Raw genomic sequence first — 17,970 nt, forward strand, 5'->3', positions numbered from 1 at the left:
TGGGCATGGAGTTTCTCTTGGGAGTGATAAACACATTTTGGAACTGGCTACATTGATTGCATAATACCGTAAATATACTCAATACCATTGAATTGTACATTTTAAAATGATTATTTTTTTTTTCAACGTTTTTTTTATTTATTTTTGGGACAGAGAGAGACAGAGCATGAACGGGGGAGGGGCAGAGAGAGAGGGAGACACAGAATCAGAAACAGGCTCCAGGCTCCGAGCCATCAGCCCAGAGCCTGACGCGGGGCTCGAACTCACGGACCGCGAGATCGTGACCTGGCTGAAGTCGGACGCTTAACCGACTGCGCCACCCAGGCGCCCCTTAAAATGATTATTTTTATGTTATGTGAATTTTACCTCAATTAAAAAAATACTTATTTAAAAGGAGAAGCCTCACTTTTAAAGCATATAGAGACTTTAAAACAATCACCTTATAATTTTTCAAAACTGCTTTTAAGAACTATGACTACAGGGGCGCCTGGGTGGCTCAGTCGGTTTAAGCATCTGACTTCGGCTCAGGTCAAGATCTCACAGTTTGTGAGTTTGAGCCCTCCATCAGGCTCTGTGCTGGCGGTGCAGAGCCTGCTTGGGATTCTCTCCCCCACCCCCACCCCGAGCCTCCCCAGTTGCGCACACGTGCACGCTCTCTCTCAAAATAAGCAAACTTTAAAAAAATATTAAACAAAAGATAAAAAAGAACTATGACTATATATAGCATAATAATGCTTTCGAAACACTTTACACCTTAATAATGACTTGCCTACTTTATGGCAGATGCAGGAAATGTATTCTGAATATCATCCATGAGTATCTAAGAGAATGCACACTATACTTAGTTTGAAAATCAAATACGAGTTGCATACACATTAAGTCTATTAGGAGAAAATGTTACAAAAATGTTTAAAAATCACAATTAATAAAGACTTTATGAGAGTGTTACTCATCAGGGAGAATACATGTGACCGTATTTGAACCTCATGAATGTAAAGAAACTAAAATCACTGTTGGTGGAGTGGGGGGGAAAGAAAACAAAAAGGAAAAGCTAAAAGTCAATGAACAGAAGTAGGTGGGAGTGGAATGAAGGAAAAGGAAACTTCACTGATAAACTAATTCTACTCTCCCAGTAATTTGTTTGGGACCGTACTGGCTCGAATTTGCCAGATAAACTGCCCTCCCCCAATGCCTCCTCTTCCCACCCTCAAATAATTAACAAGAGATTATCAGATTACCAAAAAACTCCGTATGTGCTAATATTCAGAGAGTCAAACTTTTAAGAAAAAGCGTTCTGTCCCTTTGTTTTCCCAATTTACCTTTTTGCCACCGGAGGAGATTTTATCCATCTTTTCAGATTTAAACGAATCGCCGCCTTTTTCTTTGCCTGAAGATTTTGACTTATTTTTTTCCTTGTCTTTCTCATTTGGATAAGGAGACTCACATGGACTTTCACTTTTGTGTTTTGAAACCCCCACTAAAATTACAAAAGAGAATCATGAAAGCCTTTTCCAATTCAGTTTGATGATTGCTTCAAACGTATTAATAAATCTACCTACTTGTTCCATTTTCCTCTTTTCGCCTCTTGGCTAAGTCCGGTGGCACTTCACGGTCATTGTTTGAATGATCCTAGAACCAAGAAGTGTGAACTACATTGATCAAGAGGTTATGTTTTTGTTTTAAAATATTACTTTTACACAAGGGCACAGCTAACTAGCACCGGAGAGTATTGCCAATACTGTCCCACACTTGGCAAAATGACATGAGAGACAGGCAGAGCTGGCAGGGATTATTAGGCTGAAGATCCGTATTACCGTAGAAGATTCAAACACACTTTCGGGTGAAAATATCAGTTTAAACACTAAATTAACAGTCTGCCAGGCAAGAAACTAGTACTTCAAAAAAGACAACAAACACACCACCATACAGGATATAACGGCTTTCCAAACTAGTTTTTAAAAAATTACAAACCCTTTTCCGTTCTTTCCTGTCCTTTTCATCTTTTTTCTCTCTTTCTCTGGATCTTTCCCTCGACTTGTCCAAATCTTTCTTGTCCATTTCTCTCTCCTTACTCTTGGACAGTGGTGGAGGAGTATGATTAAGGTAGAGCTGTTAAATTAAGGCAATATTACTAAAGATTATTAGTTTTCCAGTATCGGCATAACCTGCTTGACTGTTTACTTAATGAAAGACAACTGGTAGTTAGACCCAAAGTCAAAACTGGTCAGCTGTCTGGATTACAAGAGGTGAAATAAAAGAACATGGCACAAATTATGCAAAGACTTCAATTCTTGGCCTTACAAAATTATTCATTTAAACTCAATCAGTTCATTCCTGCCTTAACTGAGACTCATTAGTAAATCTACAAGCGACAGTTCCTTTTATAGCTCTGTTGTGAAGATCTATAACCACTACCTCTACAGGAGTTCGTATGTGAAAGTGTCTGGGCTTTCTCTACTGTTAAGAAAAAAATACAAACCTCCACACAATCATGGAAATTTTAAACAGTTTTGCCATCCACTTAGGAGGCAACCGATGACAGCAAGCAAAAGTATAAAAACCTAGCCAGGACTTGACTAATAAGTCTTTTCTGCCTCTACATATACCATGTAAACACTACCCTAAATTATTTTTATAAATGTAAAGGCTGCATACTCCCTACTTCTTAAAGCACTCCAATTTCTACCAAATAATCACAACTGACTGGGAAATTTGTCTTACTGGTTCTAATGGCTCAGAAAACCATTTGGCCAGCTGAGGATGATAAAACAACTCCCAAGACTGAAAAACGATGAATTCTTTCTCTGCCAAAAAGGCCCACAGGCAATAAACAGCCAAAGATCAAAACTACACTACCTAAATAATTAAGAGATAATCTTAATAACTTATGCAAGTTGTAAATATGGAAATCTCGTATAATTCACTAGTATAACCTAGTGAATATGGAAATCTAGAAAACATTAAGGAAGTAATCAGATTCCTATCCTTACAGCATTTTTAACTGTGCTATAAGCTTATGTTCAATTTAAGACATTACAAGTCTTAGGCAGCAGTGTACAAAATATAACTCATTACAATAACTACGCAATCCTAGATATACCTTAGGAATGAAAAGAATAGTGAGTCAAAAGTCAAATAGTTTTACATGAGGAAATCTTTTGGTATTCAAAGGAATACACGAAAAAAAGACAACCATCCATTTGAAAATTAAAGAAACACTTATTTAACACCACCAAATATTTTCAATTCAGTTGGTCAGAAATACTGCCATAGGAATGCAGAAGTAGATTCTTTAAAATGTCAGTGTTTAAAAGTTGATGATCAACTGAAATAGACAAAATGTTTATTAATAACAAAGAGTAAGAGAATGAAAAACAGTCATAAAAGTGCTTGTCCGAAAGGTGCTCTTGCTGGGTTAATGCCCTAAGCAACACTTCAAGATTTTCTAATTGTGAGGTTTATTCATATCTTAAGTTAATATTACGTATGAAACTGATAAGACAAAAGAAATAATATATTCCTGCAATACTCAAAGATTTCTCTAAGGGAAGTATTCATTCTCCTGATAAAAGTAAAAAAAAAAAAGCGGGGGGTGGGGGGGGGAGGGGAGTGTGATTACAAATAAGTACACACAAGCACACCCATGCACACACACACACCCCCTCCAAAGGAATAAAGTTTTTAATTGTGCCTAACTTGAATTCTGTATTGCAGGGAACTGAAAAACCAATACATTCTTAGTTTAGGAACATACCTAACCCTATTCCTTCTTCCTACCCTTCTAAGAATAGTTCTGATCACAATATTCTCTTTTCCACAATAACAGGCAGTCTCTCGTTGCCTGTGGAATAAAATGCATACTCCTTAGCTCAGGTATTTCCAAGCTCTTCACAATCTTTGCACAATTATATCCTGCTATGGGCAAACTCAATACACTCTATGCTGTGGCTACCAGTGGCTCCCTAACTCCCTGTCCATCCCAGCAGTTCTCTTGACCACAATGGCTGCTCACTTTGATCTTAATCTCTTAAAATCCTACTAACCTTCACAGACAGCTCAAAAGCCATCAGCAATTCAATCATCCCTCAACTCTGCAACTCACTTGGTGGTGATCTCTTGATTATTCTGTATCAACGTTTTTTGTGACAAGTATTCCCTATTAATTTCATGTCACTTATTTTTGCCCATAACACAGTTTCCAGTATGGTAGGGGAGCTCATTAATGTGTCTTTTTCACTTTTACATACTTCCTAATGCCTTGTGCACACCAAGTACTCAATACTTGTTTGCCAAACAAAATTAATGATTTGTTAAATTGATCTGCAGATAGCGCTGTTGGACTGTGCTTTTTGATTTGCTTTTATTCTTGACATTGGGATCAATGGGTCCAAAAAACAATAGGACTGATTTTCACAATCTGTTAACACTGCCACACTGACTTTATTAAGGCTACCATATATAAAGATGGCCTCACTTCTAGGCTTCCATTTGATTATAAATCCTTGCTTTAAGATGAACAAAATTAAAACTTGAATTCTGTTTTGAGGATGGTTACTGCTGCCCTCCTAAATTATAGAGAAGCTTGGGTAAAGGAGGATGCTGCTTTTCACACTTTCTTCATCAAATACAGCTGCTAGGATTGCTAGGTGAAAACACAAGTGACCAAACTGGAAGTATGCCAATTGGAAATTGGGGGTGGAAGGTAGACAGACAGAAAAGATTTGGATATTAAGCTAGATTTTTCTCCCTTTAATCCACCTGAAAAGTCAAATCCATGTATTACTTTTACCATGGATTAGAAAGCAAAAATAGAAAGTAACTTAAAAAAAAAAAAAAAAGAGGATCCCAGGGACAAAGCATAACTAAAAAATTAAACTAACACACAGAAACAATTTTATATGTACGGGTGACAACACGAAAGAAAGAGACACACATCGCTCAAATCCTTGAAAAAGGAAAAGCTACCCAGAAACGGTGAGTTTATATAGATGGTCAATTTTAGAGATCAAAGTCCAGTAAAGTTGTTTTTCTAAGACATTCATATGCTACTGTACCTTCCTAGACATATAAGAAAAATGCAACATCAACTACGGTGCAGACCAGTTAACCTTTGAATGCTTTACCAAAGTCCAAAAGCATAAGAGTTCATTTCAAATATTTATTGAACACCTAATCACATCACCAAGTTACCATACCAAACACTAAGGATCTGAAAAGTGGTATGAGTCACCTGATTTTTATAAGTGCATTCAGATGCCATTTTCAAAAATTTTTGGTTGAATGTGGAATAACTCTACTGAATTTTAAATACCCAGAAAATCACTATCTTTTTCTGAAGGGGGATAGGGAGATTGACTTGTAGTAGTATAATTTTAAAAACAAGGCAAACACATTAACAGAATTAGGAACTCCTTTCAACTACTGTTGAAACGGGTGCTAAGAATCAAGGGACCATACATTTTTTTGTGTGTGTGCCATTTTTTTCATTGTAGTAGGAATACTTGAAGATCATCTTAATTTTAGTCCAAGTTTTGGTATGACTAACAAGTTACACGCCACTGGGAAAGGATCAAGAACTTTTTTAGTCTCTTATTTGTCAAAAAGACACTACCCTCCTGTTCTATCTACCTCACAGCACTGTTATGAACATGAAATGAGATAACATGTTTATCTCACATGTTTTATTTTCAAAAGGCTTCTGCAAATGTAAGGAACCATCATTTTCATCGTTGATTAGAAAATCCAGTTAACTATCACAGCAGGTTTCAAACTGCTTTAAAGTATGTTTCAGGAAATAAATACTCACAAGGTAACACTGTTAACCAATGAATTTAAAATAGCCGACACCAAGCCACTGATGGTTAAGACTGATATACACAATCCCAAACTGGTTATGAAAACCAACTATATTGCAATACAATTTAGCCAATAAAAAGTTTTACCTTAAAAGCAAGCATTCACAGTACAGCTAATACTCTTTTGATTGATACAGTATACTCTAAAAACAATGCTACAGTTTCAGCACAAAGGCACACTGGCTAACCTGAACTATTAAAAAATGTGTGCTTATTTGCCCAATATCCACAGACATTTCATTATAAAGGTATATATCTAAAAGCAGTTAGTAATGTCAACTGGCTTTGTTTCAAAATTTCGTTTTGTGTTGGCCCACCAGTAAGAAATAATACTTAGCAGGTATTAAGAGGAGGCAAAGTGGAAAATCAAAGTGAAAGAGGGTACAAATATTATAATAAGTAGACAAAATAACATGAACAATGGACAATTCAACTACAATAATGAAATGAACTCTGCAGTAAGATACACAAACTACACATTATTTTTAGTAGAAGAATACTCAAGAAAGTAGAGTAATAGGCAAGAATTAATACTGACATGTAATTACACGCAACCATCAAGTTGAGTATTCCCCTCCAAGAGAATGATTAGTTTACATTAACCATATTTCTTGATATTACGCTACAACTACCAAAAGGGTAGCTCGGCAGAGGCAATATAGAATTTTATGGATTGGAATGGGCTCGGTTTTTAGAACAGTTACATGAATGCATCAAATTTCTCTTCTGGTCTTTTGGGTTGTCCTAAAACGTCAGAAAACAACCTGACAGATTTGTTTTGAGAAATTAAGTAAGCCTACTCCCCAAAACAAACCAACAACCCCTTCCCCAAACCTTAAACGTATTTCCAGATCTTGAAACATAAAAGAATGCATAACACAGCAAGCAGAGAGATATTATGGAAGTGTTGCCACATTACGCGCATTTGGTAACAATCTCATTAAAAAGGACCGTTGTCATCCATTGTTTCAGTTTGTGGTAGTTATTTTTAAAGCTTATTCTACTAGCTTACTGAATTTACTAGAGCGAAGGTATCTACTAAATAAATGAAGTAAAGAATTTTTTTTTGTTTTACTTAGGCATGATGATTTTAAAAGACTCAAACCTTTGCTGAAGACTCCTTGAGTTCGATGAGACTGTCCTGTAGAAAATGAATGGAGATGACAGGTGAGCTGGCATAGTTCTCAGAACCCAGAGGAACTTTGGGAAGTATGGCTGTAACCTGGAAATAAACCAGCTACTTCTTGTGAGGATAAATCTCATGATGTCAATTATAATATGAATATCAACAATAAAAAACAAAAGCAAAACCATGTAATGGAACTGTAATGTTAAAAAAAATAACTAAATTATATGTACTGAATGTAATAACAAATAAAAATCTTTATCTGATCATAATTTAAAAATAAATGTCAATGCCACATTTTTCATAACACTGTACTTAAGTTATAGGTAATGTTAAGAGGCTTAAGAAAACAAAACATTTTTTTTCCCTCCATAGAAAGTCTAAACTAGTGGAGGTCACTGTGGAAGAACGTTAGCTTACGTTTTCATAGTTTTTCTTTACTTGGGAGGTTTCAAATTTTACTTTACTTATGACTCTACTATAAATACACGCATTTTTAAACCTAGCCCAAAAAACTCAGTGGCATTATATTAACAAGAAAACAACATGTATTGTCTAAAAGAGTAATCACTTTTTTGCAAAGTGCCTCTGGTGGTGAATCTCATGCCTCCCACAAAAAAAGCACTTAAGAAAAAAGAGAGAGAGAGAAAGAAAGAAGGAAAGAAAGAAAGAAAAGGAAAGAATAAAAGCAAGAAGAAAAGGAAAGAATAAAAGAAAGGAGAAAAGAAAAGGAGGAAAGAAAGAAGGAAAGAAGGAAAGACAGAAAGACAGAAAGAAAGACAGAAAGACAGAAAGACAGAAAGAAAGAGAAAGAAAGAAATCAATTACGGTATTCCACCACAGTGCTCTTGATGAAGAATTAGTTAACTTACAGTTTTAAAAGTTCAACGTACTGCAAATTCAAAGATTCCATGAAATTAGATGACTTTAGAATTAAAATTAAATATGGAGCAAGGAATGGCTACCCTGAGTCTTCAAGAAGGCTACACCCACGATTTTGTGCTGCAGTTGAATGCCTGGGGTTTCTCTTTGCTGGGTGGTAGGATTGGATGCCACATCTGCTTTTATCGTAACGCAAGGTTCAACTTGTTGGGAACCCAATGGGTATAAACAAACCTCCAAGGGAAGATACAACAGAAGCTGCATGCTCACTGAATATACACAACTACAGGAGAACTGATCACCAAGGAGACTTTAAAATGGAACTCCTTTCAAGACTCCTTCTTAGAAGGCACACATCGGTATGATGCTCATCAAGAAGCTTGATGAATTCAGAGGTATCTTGTTTATCCTGTATCATCCAGGAAGTCTTCACTGCTATATATTCTTCAATATTTATGCTGAAAAATAGGCTTCATTCTGCCGAAAAGATTCATTTGCTTGTAGCTACCATTGCGCTCCAAAAATGACTGCTTAAAGCAGTGAGGCACTTCTGGGTAAAATTTCTCTTGCACTTTGAAACACTACAAAATTAGTGCTAGGTCCTTGAAGTTTTAATATTTTTATAATAAAAATACTCAATAGGAAAAAATATCAGTCCACCAATATGTAAAAAATTCATTTTCTAATGCAATATAAAACCTCCAGTGGCTCCAGTGAATACTTGGCACAAGACTTGAAGGAAGTCAGGACACGTATTCCAACCAGGTGAGCCTAACATGGACGCTGCCTTCCTCAGGCTATACTAACCTTTACTGTTGAGGAATGCGATGGAGAAGGGTGGGTATCAATTTTGCGGCGTTTTTGTTCTGTTAGCACAAAAAGAAAAATGGTCACAGTAAGATTTCTACTTTTTTTCCAACCACTTAAGAAAAATCACCAACTTTTAAGGTCATCAAGTATTAGTTCCCCCGAGTAAAGTCCCTAGATAACTTGCCAGAACAAGAAAACAAGAACCAACTATTACACATTAACAAGAACCAAAAGTAAACAAATATAAACAAAGGCAAACTTGCCCCTTTCAGGCTCTGCAACATCTGATCGGGGAACAGGTGACTTCAAGGACCCAGAAACTGGTGTTTTTTCTCCTCCTTTAGCATTTTCCTTTGATTTCATTTCCTTTGCTATATCTCTTTCTCTGGATGGCTCCTTCTCTCTTTCCTTTTCTTGAGTCGATTTTGATTCTATGCTGGGGACAGTGGTTTTGAATTTCTCATCTTTAGCTTTTTCTTCCTTCTTGAATTTTTCTTTCTCTTTGTCAGACTTAGGTGTTCTTTCCTTCGTCTCTCTTGCTTTTTCATCTTTATTTGGCCGCTCTTCCTTCGGTTTTTCTTTACCATCTTTACCAAGTACCCTGGCCTCTGGAGTAGTAGCTGGAGTCTTTTCTTTTTTCTCTTTTTCTTTCTCTTTCCCTTTTTCTTTGTCATTTTCTTTAACAGCTTTGCTGCTTAAGAATAAAAACATGAGATTTTAAGATAGTCAAGAAACACACTCCATGTTATATAAATCATGAAGGGTTTCCTATGGACTTCAAAAATAACAGAACTAAGAGTAGCCCTTTGAAAACTAAACGACTTTAAGTCAAATAAAAAGGAAGTACTTCTTTATCCAATAAATAATAAATGACCAAATTCATGAACAGCATATTAAAAAGAATGATTAAACTGATGGCAGGCCCTTTTCTGTATATGTTCATAACCTCTGAGGATTACAAGGTTAGCCAAAACTTATCCCACAAACCAACCAAGGGTGCTACTATCAGGAACTGGATTACTTGGCTGGATGGATCCCTGGTCTAAATCAGTGTAGGCTTCTTTTATGTTAATTATCCTTACCCAGAATGCCCATAGCAAGTACTCAATTCTAAAAGGTTTTTCTTTTAATTTTTTTTAATGTTTATTTATTGGGGGGGGTGGGGGGTGGGGAGGGAGAGAGCACAAGCGGGGGAAAGGCAGAGCGAGAGAGACAACAGAATCCAAAGCAGGCTCCAGGCTCTGAGCTGTCAGCACAGAGCCTGATGCAGGGCTCAAACTCACGAACTACGAGATCATGACCTGAGCTGAAGTCAGACTCTTAACAGACTGAGCCACCCAGGCATCCCAATACTAAAATGTTTTTTTTTTTTTTAACTTCACTACCTACCTTCACCTGCGTAACTCAGCAGGGGAAACAATGTCAGTCTTGGCATTATAGAAAACATATGGAGGATGGTTACGCACATCATCAAATTAGGGGTACTCAAAAAATTCAAAAGTCCAACATAAATGACTTTCATAGTATTCAACTACCACCCTCTTTCATTCATGGCTAATGAGATTAATCATGTAAGAATTCAGAACCGTGACATACAGCACAGCATTCCTACCTGTTAGAGCCACTGTTTCCATTGCTTGAATTCCCTTTTGGTGTGGCACTAGAAGCTTTATTAACAGCTTTCACACCACACTGAGATCTCTCCCTTGATTTATCTGAAAAAAAGGTAAGGTTTTATTTGACAAGTCCCTAATTGTAAATAAAGTACAATTTCACAGCAAAATGATTAGAGATGAATTCTAATTCATTCTTTCTAAAGAAACAAAGGGCTAATTACTTCTTGATAGTCTTGATAGTTACATACTCCTACCTAGGGAATAAAAAATAATACTAAGCCAGCATTTTACTTGTCACGTGATATAAAACACCTTAGTTTGTTCAAACGAAACGTATCACTTATAAACTTCTACAAATAAGCATACCAGTCTCCTCAGTACTGCTTTCGTCCGATTTGGATGCACTTCCTATCGACGAAGAAGAAGGCCCACCACCAGGCCCATTTTGTACACTGGCAACTGCATTCCTCGGAGGGGGGTCTTTGTGATGAAACTCATTTTCAGGTATCATGTATGACTTTCTACTTTTCAACTGCCCAGAGTAGCTGAAAGTCGCACAAAGTGTTTAAATATACAAATACAAATCAAAAAGTACAAACATGGAGTTTAAAAGAATAAAATTAGCAAATGATTCACCCTACTTGGTGCCAGAGAATAAAAAATATTAATTTTCAGTAAGTTCCTGAAGGTCTTTAGAGAGAGCCCCAGATGCTTTCTTAAAAATAAAAATGTAAACTGATCCTCAAACTGTCTTTTTTTCACTATTGAAGATCCAAATATCAACTGATGATAAAATTACATTTCCTCCAAACCAAGACATACTATATATGACTTTTGAAATTATCATCCAGTATAGACCGGAAGCTGATAATCAGAAGTGACAACTCTCACCAGCCTGTGGGAACATGATCGCATAATCTCCCATAATCTCCTGAAGTAAGGCAGAAGATAAACTTCAACACTGTAAAACATTTTAAAGTCTTCAGAATCCTTCTGTCATCTAGTCTCATAAATCACATTAAAGTATAATTGTGTTACCCCATAGCCAATGCATATAGATCTGGCCTCTTCTCTTTTTCTTCTTGGCAGATTTTATGCACTCTTCTTTCCAAAGCCTGACCCAGATTCAAAACTTTTGGGTACCAAGGAAGTATTTTTGTTAGCACAATCAAAATATTCCTGATGTGAGTATATTCGCCTGTTTCAAGGCAATGTACCGATGCCTACAACAAACATTTTAAGACCTATTATTATAAAAATATTAAGTATAAAGAGAAAAAAACCACCTTCAAGAAACACAATTTTTTTTTTTACCTTGGTTAGTTTGTAATGCCATTTATGCACAACATGTCGAAAGTTTTCATAGTCTAATTGATCAGCTTTATTTCCACCATCAAATCCAGTTGCTCGTAATATAGTAAGGAATCCTGGATAATTTCCACATTCCTTAAAAAAAAACAAAAAACAAAAAACAACAGGCTGTTAAAGAAAAATTCTGCCCCCAAAATAGCAGGAACTGAAAACTTAAGAGGACTAGTTTAATGATTCCATGCAAAAACAAGATCTGAATGATAGGTAGTTTTCACAGAAATGTTAAGCTTATTTGATAGTATTAATTTGGCATGTCAGTTCAAGATATGGCTTTTTTAAACACCACTTTTTAATAATGAATGAATTATGCTTAAATTTTAAAAACTGTTTTACAACTCAATCTTAAACTCACAAAACTGAACAACCTAAAGATTACTGCGAGTGGTTGTTATACACACGGGTAAAATGTTAGGGTGTTTATTAGCCATACCTTTTCATATGTGGCGCGATCACTGTGCCACCTGGTCACAGTCTCTAACATGCAGCAAAGAAATCGCCCATATCGACTAGCTTCATTTTCAGTACAGCTTGCAACTGTGTAAATTATATCAGAGAAAACCTACAGGAAAAATGTTTGAAAAATAAAAACAAATCAATGTCAAAATTAGTCCGAAATGTTAAACGGTTGTGTTACAGCAAATCATAACAAACTAAACAGGTTAGTTTATATATCTTCCCCTTTTATATTCACAATTCCAGAAACCTTTAAAGATTTTGGCTTTTGTGAGGAAATGGCACATTCATAAAGCAACAGCAACAACAAACTTTTATTTTAAAAAGCTGATGTACAATGACAGAGGAAAAAACTGTAATTATTATTACAACATAACTTCTTCAACAAAGACTTAGCCATAGATATTACTGGGGTTAAGAGGACAGTAAGCAGAGGCGAGGTTCATAGAAACTAGAAAAAGGCAGCTGACATGCTGTGACATAGGTTACATTTTTAAACCATAAATGCAGTAACTTATTAAGAAAAAAGCCAGATGCAAAATTACATAAATGTGACCATACTGAAAAGCATCCCTGCTTTTATGTGTGTGCAAAGGTGTAAGCCGTTTTGTTGTTTTTTGAGGGGGTGAAGGTTAAGAATGAAGAAGAGAGTTCTACCTATTATTGACAAACATATAAACCCATATTATGAGTTAATAGATTAACTAGGGGTGCTTATTACGTGTCAGGCACTATTCAAAGAGCTTGTGTGTAGTGACTCATTTAATCCTCACAATAATGTTCTGAAGCAAGTACTATTACCCCATTTTACAGTAAGAAAACTGAGGCACAGAGAGGTTAAAAAAAACTTGCCAAAGATCATATAGCTAGAAAGTAGCAGAGCTAGGATTCAAGTTCAGGCACTTGGCTCTTGAGTTCATGCTTTTAACCACACACACAATAAATACCTCTATAGCTTATCATGTTTAGCTATCTTTGTGTGAGACTTTTTTTTTTAAAGGTTGCAATAAAAGGAACTTACTCGATCATAGCAAAGAAGTGTGGAAAAATTTGGAGTTTTCTGTTGATGTACCAATTCAACAAAACGAGCACAGTAAACAGCATCAATTGCTGAAAAAATACATCGAGGAAATATACACAGCTGTAGAAATTTTGTGATGGTCTCATTTTTGGTAGATTCTAAAAATAAGGGAAGAATATATTAAGTGGTAAACTTCTTCCTCAAGTGCCTCAAGGCCACTAAACATGACAACATATTAATTTTAGTGTAGAGAATGCTATAAAAAACCACAAACTCTATAGTTTGTAACCAAAAGGTCATGCCTGGGATAAGACTTTCATTTTCACTCTGTGGACATTTTTCTATCTATAATTTCTCCAGAAATATGATTTCATCCAGAAAGGTTGAAGGATAAGCTGCCAATATTGTAGTTTATAATTACTTTCACCAGCAAACTAAATCAGTTCCTTCAGCGAACATGTGAGGTCGACTCTGCATTAATGAATCACCCAAGAACGGGATAGTGAACACTGAGTTGAAATACAAACATAATACACTTCAATACCTCTGAAGTCATAGAGGTTTGCTCTTGTAGTTTAGCAGGAGCAGGAATTTAACAAGTCCAACCACTTACTTGCTAAAAGCCAGTTGTCCTTCTCCAGTTTCAGTCTCTGTAGAACTCGCTGTACATGTTCCATCTGTTTCTTTTCTTCTTCAAGAAGCTTGTCCTGAAGGGCAGTACAACGCTCCTTCTCCTTTTTCTTTTTATTTGGAGGCTACAATGTAGAAGTTAGATACTTTTCTAACTAGAGGAACATTACCTCCCTCTCTTTGAATTAAAAAATTCAAAAAGAGATAAATGCTGACACTTCATATTCATTACTTCACAGGGGTATCGAGGAGTCCACCTGAGTGTGCTTTCACCACCATTCACCACCATTCACCAAATCCAAACTCTCGTCTTCCCATCAAAACACGCTACCTTTCCAGCACTGGTACTTTTAGTCTGCGGCATGGAGTCATCTTTGACTCTTCCTTCTTCACTCCAGCATCCCAAATGCTTATAAAGTCTCGTGCATTCCCACTACCTCAGTATTTCACAATGAATTGCCCAAAATGCCACCTACCTGGTCTCCAGCCTAACACCAGCCCCTTCCCCCTAACAAATGCATCCTTCATACCACTGTCAAGAGTGCTTTTTCTAAAGTACCATTTTTACCATTATCACTTCCCTGCTGAGGAATCTAATACAGCCCTCCTTTTTATTAGTCTTCTTTCCTAACTTCCACTGCTCTACATAATCTGGCCCCATCCTAACCATTCAAATTGATCACTAAGCCCATTCACTAGAATAAAAGTGGTCTCTTTAAACCTTAAATTACTTCACACCTTTGCTGGAGCTCTCAAGTGGCCAATCTGCCTCCCTATTTCCAAACCTAATCCATCTTCAAAGCCTACCCAGCTTAAGACTCACCTCTTTCACAAAGCCTTCTGCTAAAGAGTTCTCCTTTTGGGAACTCCTACTGCTCTTGTAATTGGGAGTCACACAGATCATTTTAAGTTGCTAACATAGTCTTCGGTTAAAAAAAAAAAAAAAGCAAACTCATAATACCTTTTGTGTGATCATAACCTCCATGTATTCACCAAGCCCCTGCCCCTTCCCACTGAGAGGTCACCACTAACTCACTTAGAAAATATTATATAGCAGTAAGATCGTAGCTTTAAGGAACTTGAGTTAATACAAAGTATGGGTAATGTTGAATTAATACCATGAAATTATTGTACCTGAGCTACTAGAACAAAAACCTACCATTTCCTGATTGTCATCAATTGCTTTCATCTGGACTTTAAGTTTATTGACTTCCCGTTCATAGCTGGTGTGTGGAACTGCAAGGTCATACATTGTCAATGACCAGAATGTGGCATAGAATTGAGGGCTGATGTCATCCCAGACTTTGGAAACATGTAAGGAGACCACTGCTTCATGGACAGGAGCCATCACCATTTCACACGATGTAATGTACTTGTGAACTTTATGTTGCTGTTTACTTCCTTTTTCTGATTTTTTAAGTTCATCATACTTTGACTGGAGATAAAATGTAAAAACAAACACAACACAATTTATAGCATTGACTTTCAAGTATAAAAACCCATGTTCCCTTCTCAAGAATCAGAAGATGACCAGTCAAAACATTCTGATTTCTTACCAACATTTATTTTAAGATAAATCATCCCTGGAAGCTGTTCCAATCTTGTGTGCTCACTAGGAGCTTTTCAGCAGATTCTTATTAAACCTGACCTGTTAAGTAAATAGCGTATGTGTGCCCACTCCACCATCCATGATCACCCACCCTACTCTCTCTTACTACTATATCAAAGACTGAACATGTAGATTTTCCATTCCTGCTTTTAAGATCTTCAAGGGAACCAAGTAAATGGTCTTAACACCAGTAAAGAGGCAGAATGGAACTAGTAATAGCTAACCAGCACAGAATGTTTTATCACTACACATAGCCCCTACTGGCCGTTACAATTTGTCAATTAAGAATCTCGATCAACATTAAGAAAGGGTATGAGAAAGTTACTATAAGACTGCCAAGTAGGGTGCCTAAGTGTTCAGGTTTGGCAGTGAACGAGGGGATTCCCAGGATGCAAGAGTACCGTGCCAAAACTGGCAGTCCCAAGCAAACCAGGACGAGCTGGTCGCCCTGCTGGTAAGCTAAATAAGACTTTCTATGAAGGGATATGGTAGATTAGAGTTTAAAGCATGTGGGAACTGGCTCTGCAGCTTTTTTTAGGCCTGACTGGTTTATCCTAATTTTGGAGGAGGGTCAGAGGAAGGCCATACTCTTAATGGTAGGAGGAAAAGAAGCTGTTAGTACAACGGGAGGAACTACATATCAGTTCATAGGGTATAATACCAAAGGTCAAAAAAATAAGAAGAAAAAGAAGAATACATAGTGTTGTTGCTACTGTCTCCTATCCTTCGGTCTCTTTAGGATGAAAATTTTGTTGGGATGAGGCATCATCCCTGAAGATGAACCTAACAGGAGATCTAAAACTCACTTCTTCTTTATGTTAAATAAAGAAGCATTTAAATCATCACAGTTTGTGCTGAACAGGGAACCCAGAACCAGAAGGTCAGACATCAAAGGCTCCACTTCCAGGGCTGGACTGTGGATGGTAAGAGGCTCGGCTCCTTACAGTCCCACTGTCTTCCCTCCGGAGTGCCTCTCTACCCCAGGCTAACCAGACGGAAGACATACCAAGTACTTGGTTCCAGAGGGTAACTTAAGCAGCATCTTACAATTATGAGAATTACAATCAGAGAATCTTACAATTATTCTATAGGTGGAAGATTTACCTCCTGTTACCCCATTTCATAGAACTACACAGGTGACAAAATTACAAAGAATATTACTTTTGAGAGAAAAGTCCCAATTACATCACAGACCCGAGAGAATAGCCAGGATAAGGAAGGGTCTTTCACCTCTGAGGCCAGGTCCTGTTGATGGTAACTAATATGAACCTATGTGAGGCGGAATGACATCTGCTGAGGTTCTAACAAAACGTAGGATAATCAGTGCTAAAACTATCTGTACAAGATAGCTTGGCTACCTGATTTGGGCAAGATCTAGAACATGAACTGGGGGAAAGCCTTTCTTTCATAACTGTGTTGCAAGGTGGGTCTCAACAATTAAAACTGAAAATTAAGTTTTAGGCATGAGGGGGCAATGATGTGGTATGACAGCCCCCGTCTCCCCAGTCGTCTGGTTCTGAATATCACTACTATTGCTAGGCACCCACCTAGTCCCTATCTAGTTAAAAAGAAAAAAAAAAAGGCTTGATGAGAAAAGACAGCTGTACTTCATATTTAACTAGGATGAAGATTTCCTCATCTGAAGTCAGTATAACTCCCTCTTCAAGCTTACACCTTCAGTCAAATAAAGAGGCATAACAGCTCTACATCCAAGTCACTTGGGGCACTAAATCCATGACTAGAACTGATATCCACAGTTATTGCTATACTTCTCACGACTGTTCAAAAAGCTCCTGTTGGCCCAGTAACCTGAACAGTGTTTGGTCGGCTAAATCGCTCCCATGAGGGCCCGATGGTAGTCCATTTACGGAAGGGACCTGGCAGTCCCCCAACATTCACACCCTCTCCTCGAAGTTTCTTCAAGAGAGGTCCTCACCCAAGAAGCAAAAGCAAGGCTCCTCTAGGGAAATCTGGATGTCCATCTAGCGCAACCAAGGTTTCCAAAGAACTCCCTTTCCAATGTGGTCTGTCAGTAACAGACTTATCCCTGACTTGTCTGTATAGTCACCTCTATGTGGCCCTTTGTTTTCTTCTGCAACCCTGACGGGGAAATGACATTTCTCAGTTTAGAATTTGTATCTCTTAAATGACAAAGACCTAATATTTTACACAGGCTACAGAAGAGGTAGCTATTGGTAGGAATGACCTGCTCCATTTTCTGACCTGGAAAAGTTCAGCCAACCTCAGGCAACCAGGTGTTCCTGTTTGCTAGGGTTCAATATCGCTGATTAGTGTGTTCACTTCTCAGTATAGCACAGGGCAGGTCAGAATTCCTGAGATGAAGCAATTCTCCCACCTCAGTCCTTCAAGAAATCAGGTCCCCTGGTGCATAGCTGAGACTGACCTACTGAGGGATGGGGCGACAACACAAGACACAACTATGCAAAAAGAGCATACAATTTCCTGGATTGAGAGATTCTAAAGGGAAAAAAGAGGCCTAATCCTACCCCTTGTCCCCCTTTCCCTTCAGAGAAGATAGCAGAAATAGCAACAGTATTGTTGCATAATGCTGAAAGTGATAATTAAATCAATTAACA

General features: G+C 37.3%; 1 protein-coding gene across 10 annotated transcripts in view; it reads right to left on the reverse strand.

Annotated features, from left to right (window-relative positions):
- The window catches only part of THOC2 (THO complex subunit 2), a 111,751-nt gene that overhangs the window by 8,839 nt on the left and 84,942 nt on the right, over positions 1 to 17,970 (reverse strand). For 3 of the 10 annotated variants that reach the window (XM_047843131.1, XM_047843129.1, XM_047843136.1), the window contains 14 exons: positions 14,924 to 15,199; positions 13,748 to 13,889; positions 13,135 to 13,292; positions 12,091 to 12,219; positions 11,604 to 11,735; positions 11,328 to 11,512; positions 10,656 to 10,834; positions 10,286 to 10,388; positions 8,937 to 9,367; positions 8,671 to 8,729; positions 6,961 to 7,077; positions 1,972 to 2,109; positions 1,560 to 1,629; positions 1,320 to 1,477 (listed from right to left, as the gene is read on the reverse strand). In XM_047843131.1, the coding sequence (XP_047699087.1) occupies positions 1,320 to 1,477; positions 1,560 to 1,629; positions 1,972 to 2,109; positions 6,961 to 7,077; positions 8,671 to 8,729; positions 8,937 to 9,367; positions 10,286 to 10,388; positions 10,656 to 10,834; positions 11,328 to 11,512; positions 11,604 to 11,735; positions 12,091 to 12,219; positions 13,135 to 13,292; positions 13,748 to 13,889; positions 14,924 to 15,199 (2,277 nt within the window). Of the gene's footprint in view, positions 1 to 1,319; positions 1,478 to 1,559; positions 1,630 to 1,971; positions 2,110 to 6,960; positions 7,078 to 7,853; positions 8,730 to 8,936; positions 9,368 to 10,285; positions 10,389 to 10,655; positions 10,835 to 11,327; positions 11,513 to 11,603; positions 11,736 to 12,090; positions 12,220 to 13,134; positions 13,293 to 13,747; positions 13,890 to 14,923; positions 15,200 to 17,970 lie in introns of those variants that run through there. The other 7 variants (XM_047843134.1, XM_047843133.1, XM_047843135.1 and 4 more) reach the window with 6 other exon arrangements.

The sequence above is a fragment of the Prionailurus viverrinus genome, chromosome X (genome assembly GCF_022837055.1).
Source record: "Prionailurus viverrinus isolate Anna chromosome X, UM_Priviv_1.0, whole genome shotgun sequence".
Lineage (NCBI taxonomy): Eukaryota > Metazoa > Chordata > Mammalia > Carnivora > Felidae > Prionailurus > Prionailurus viverrinus.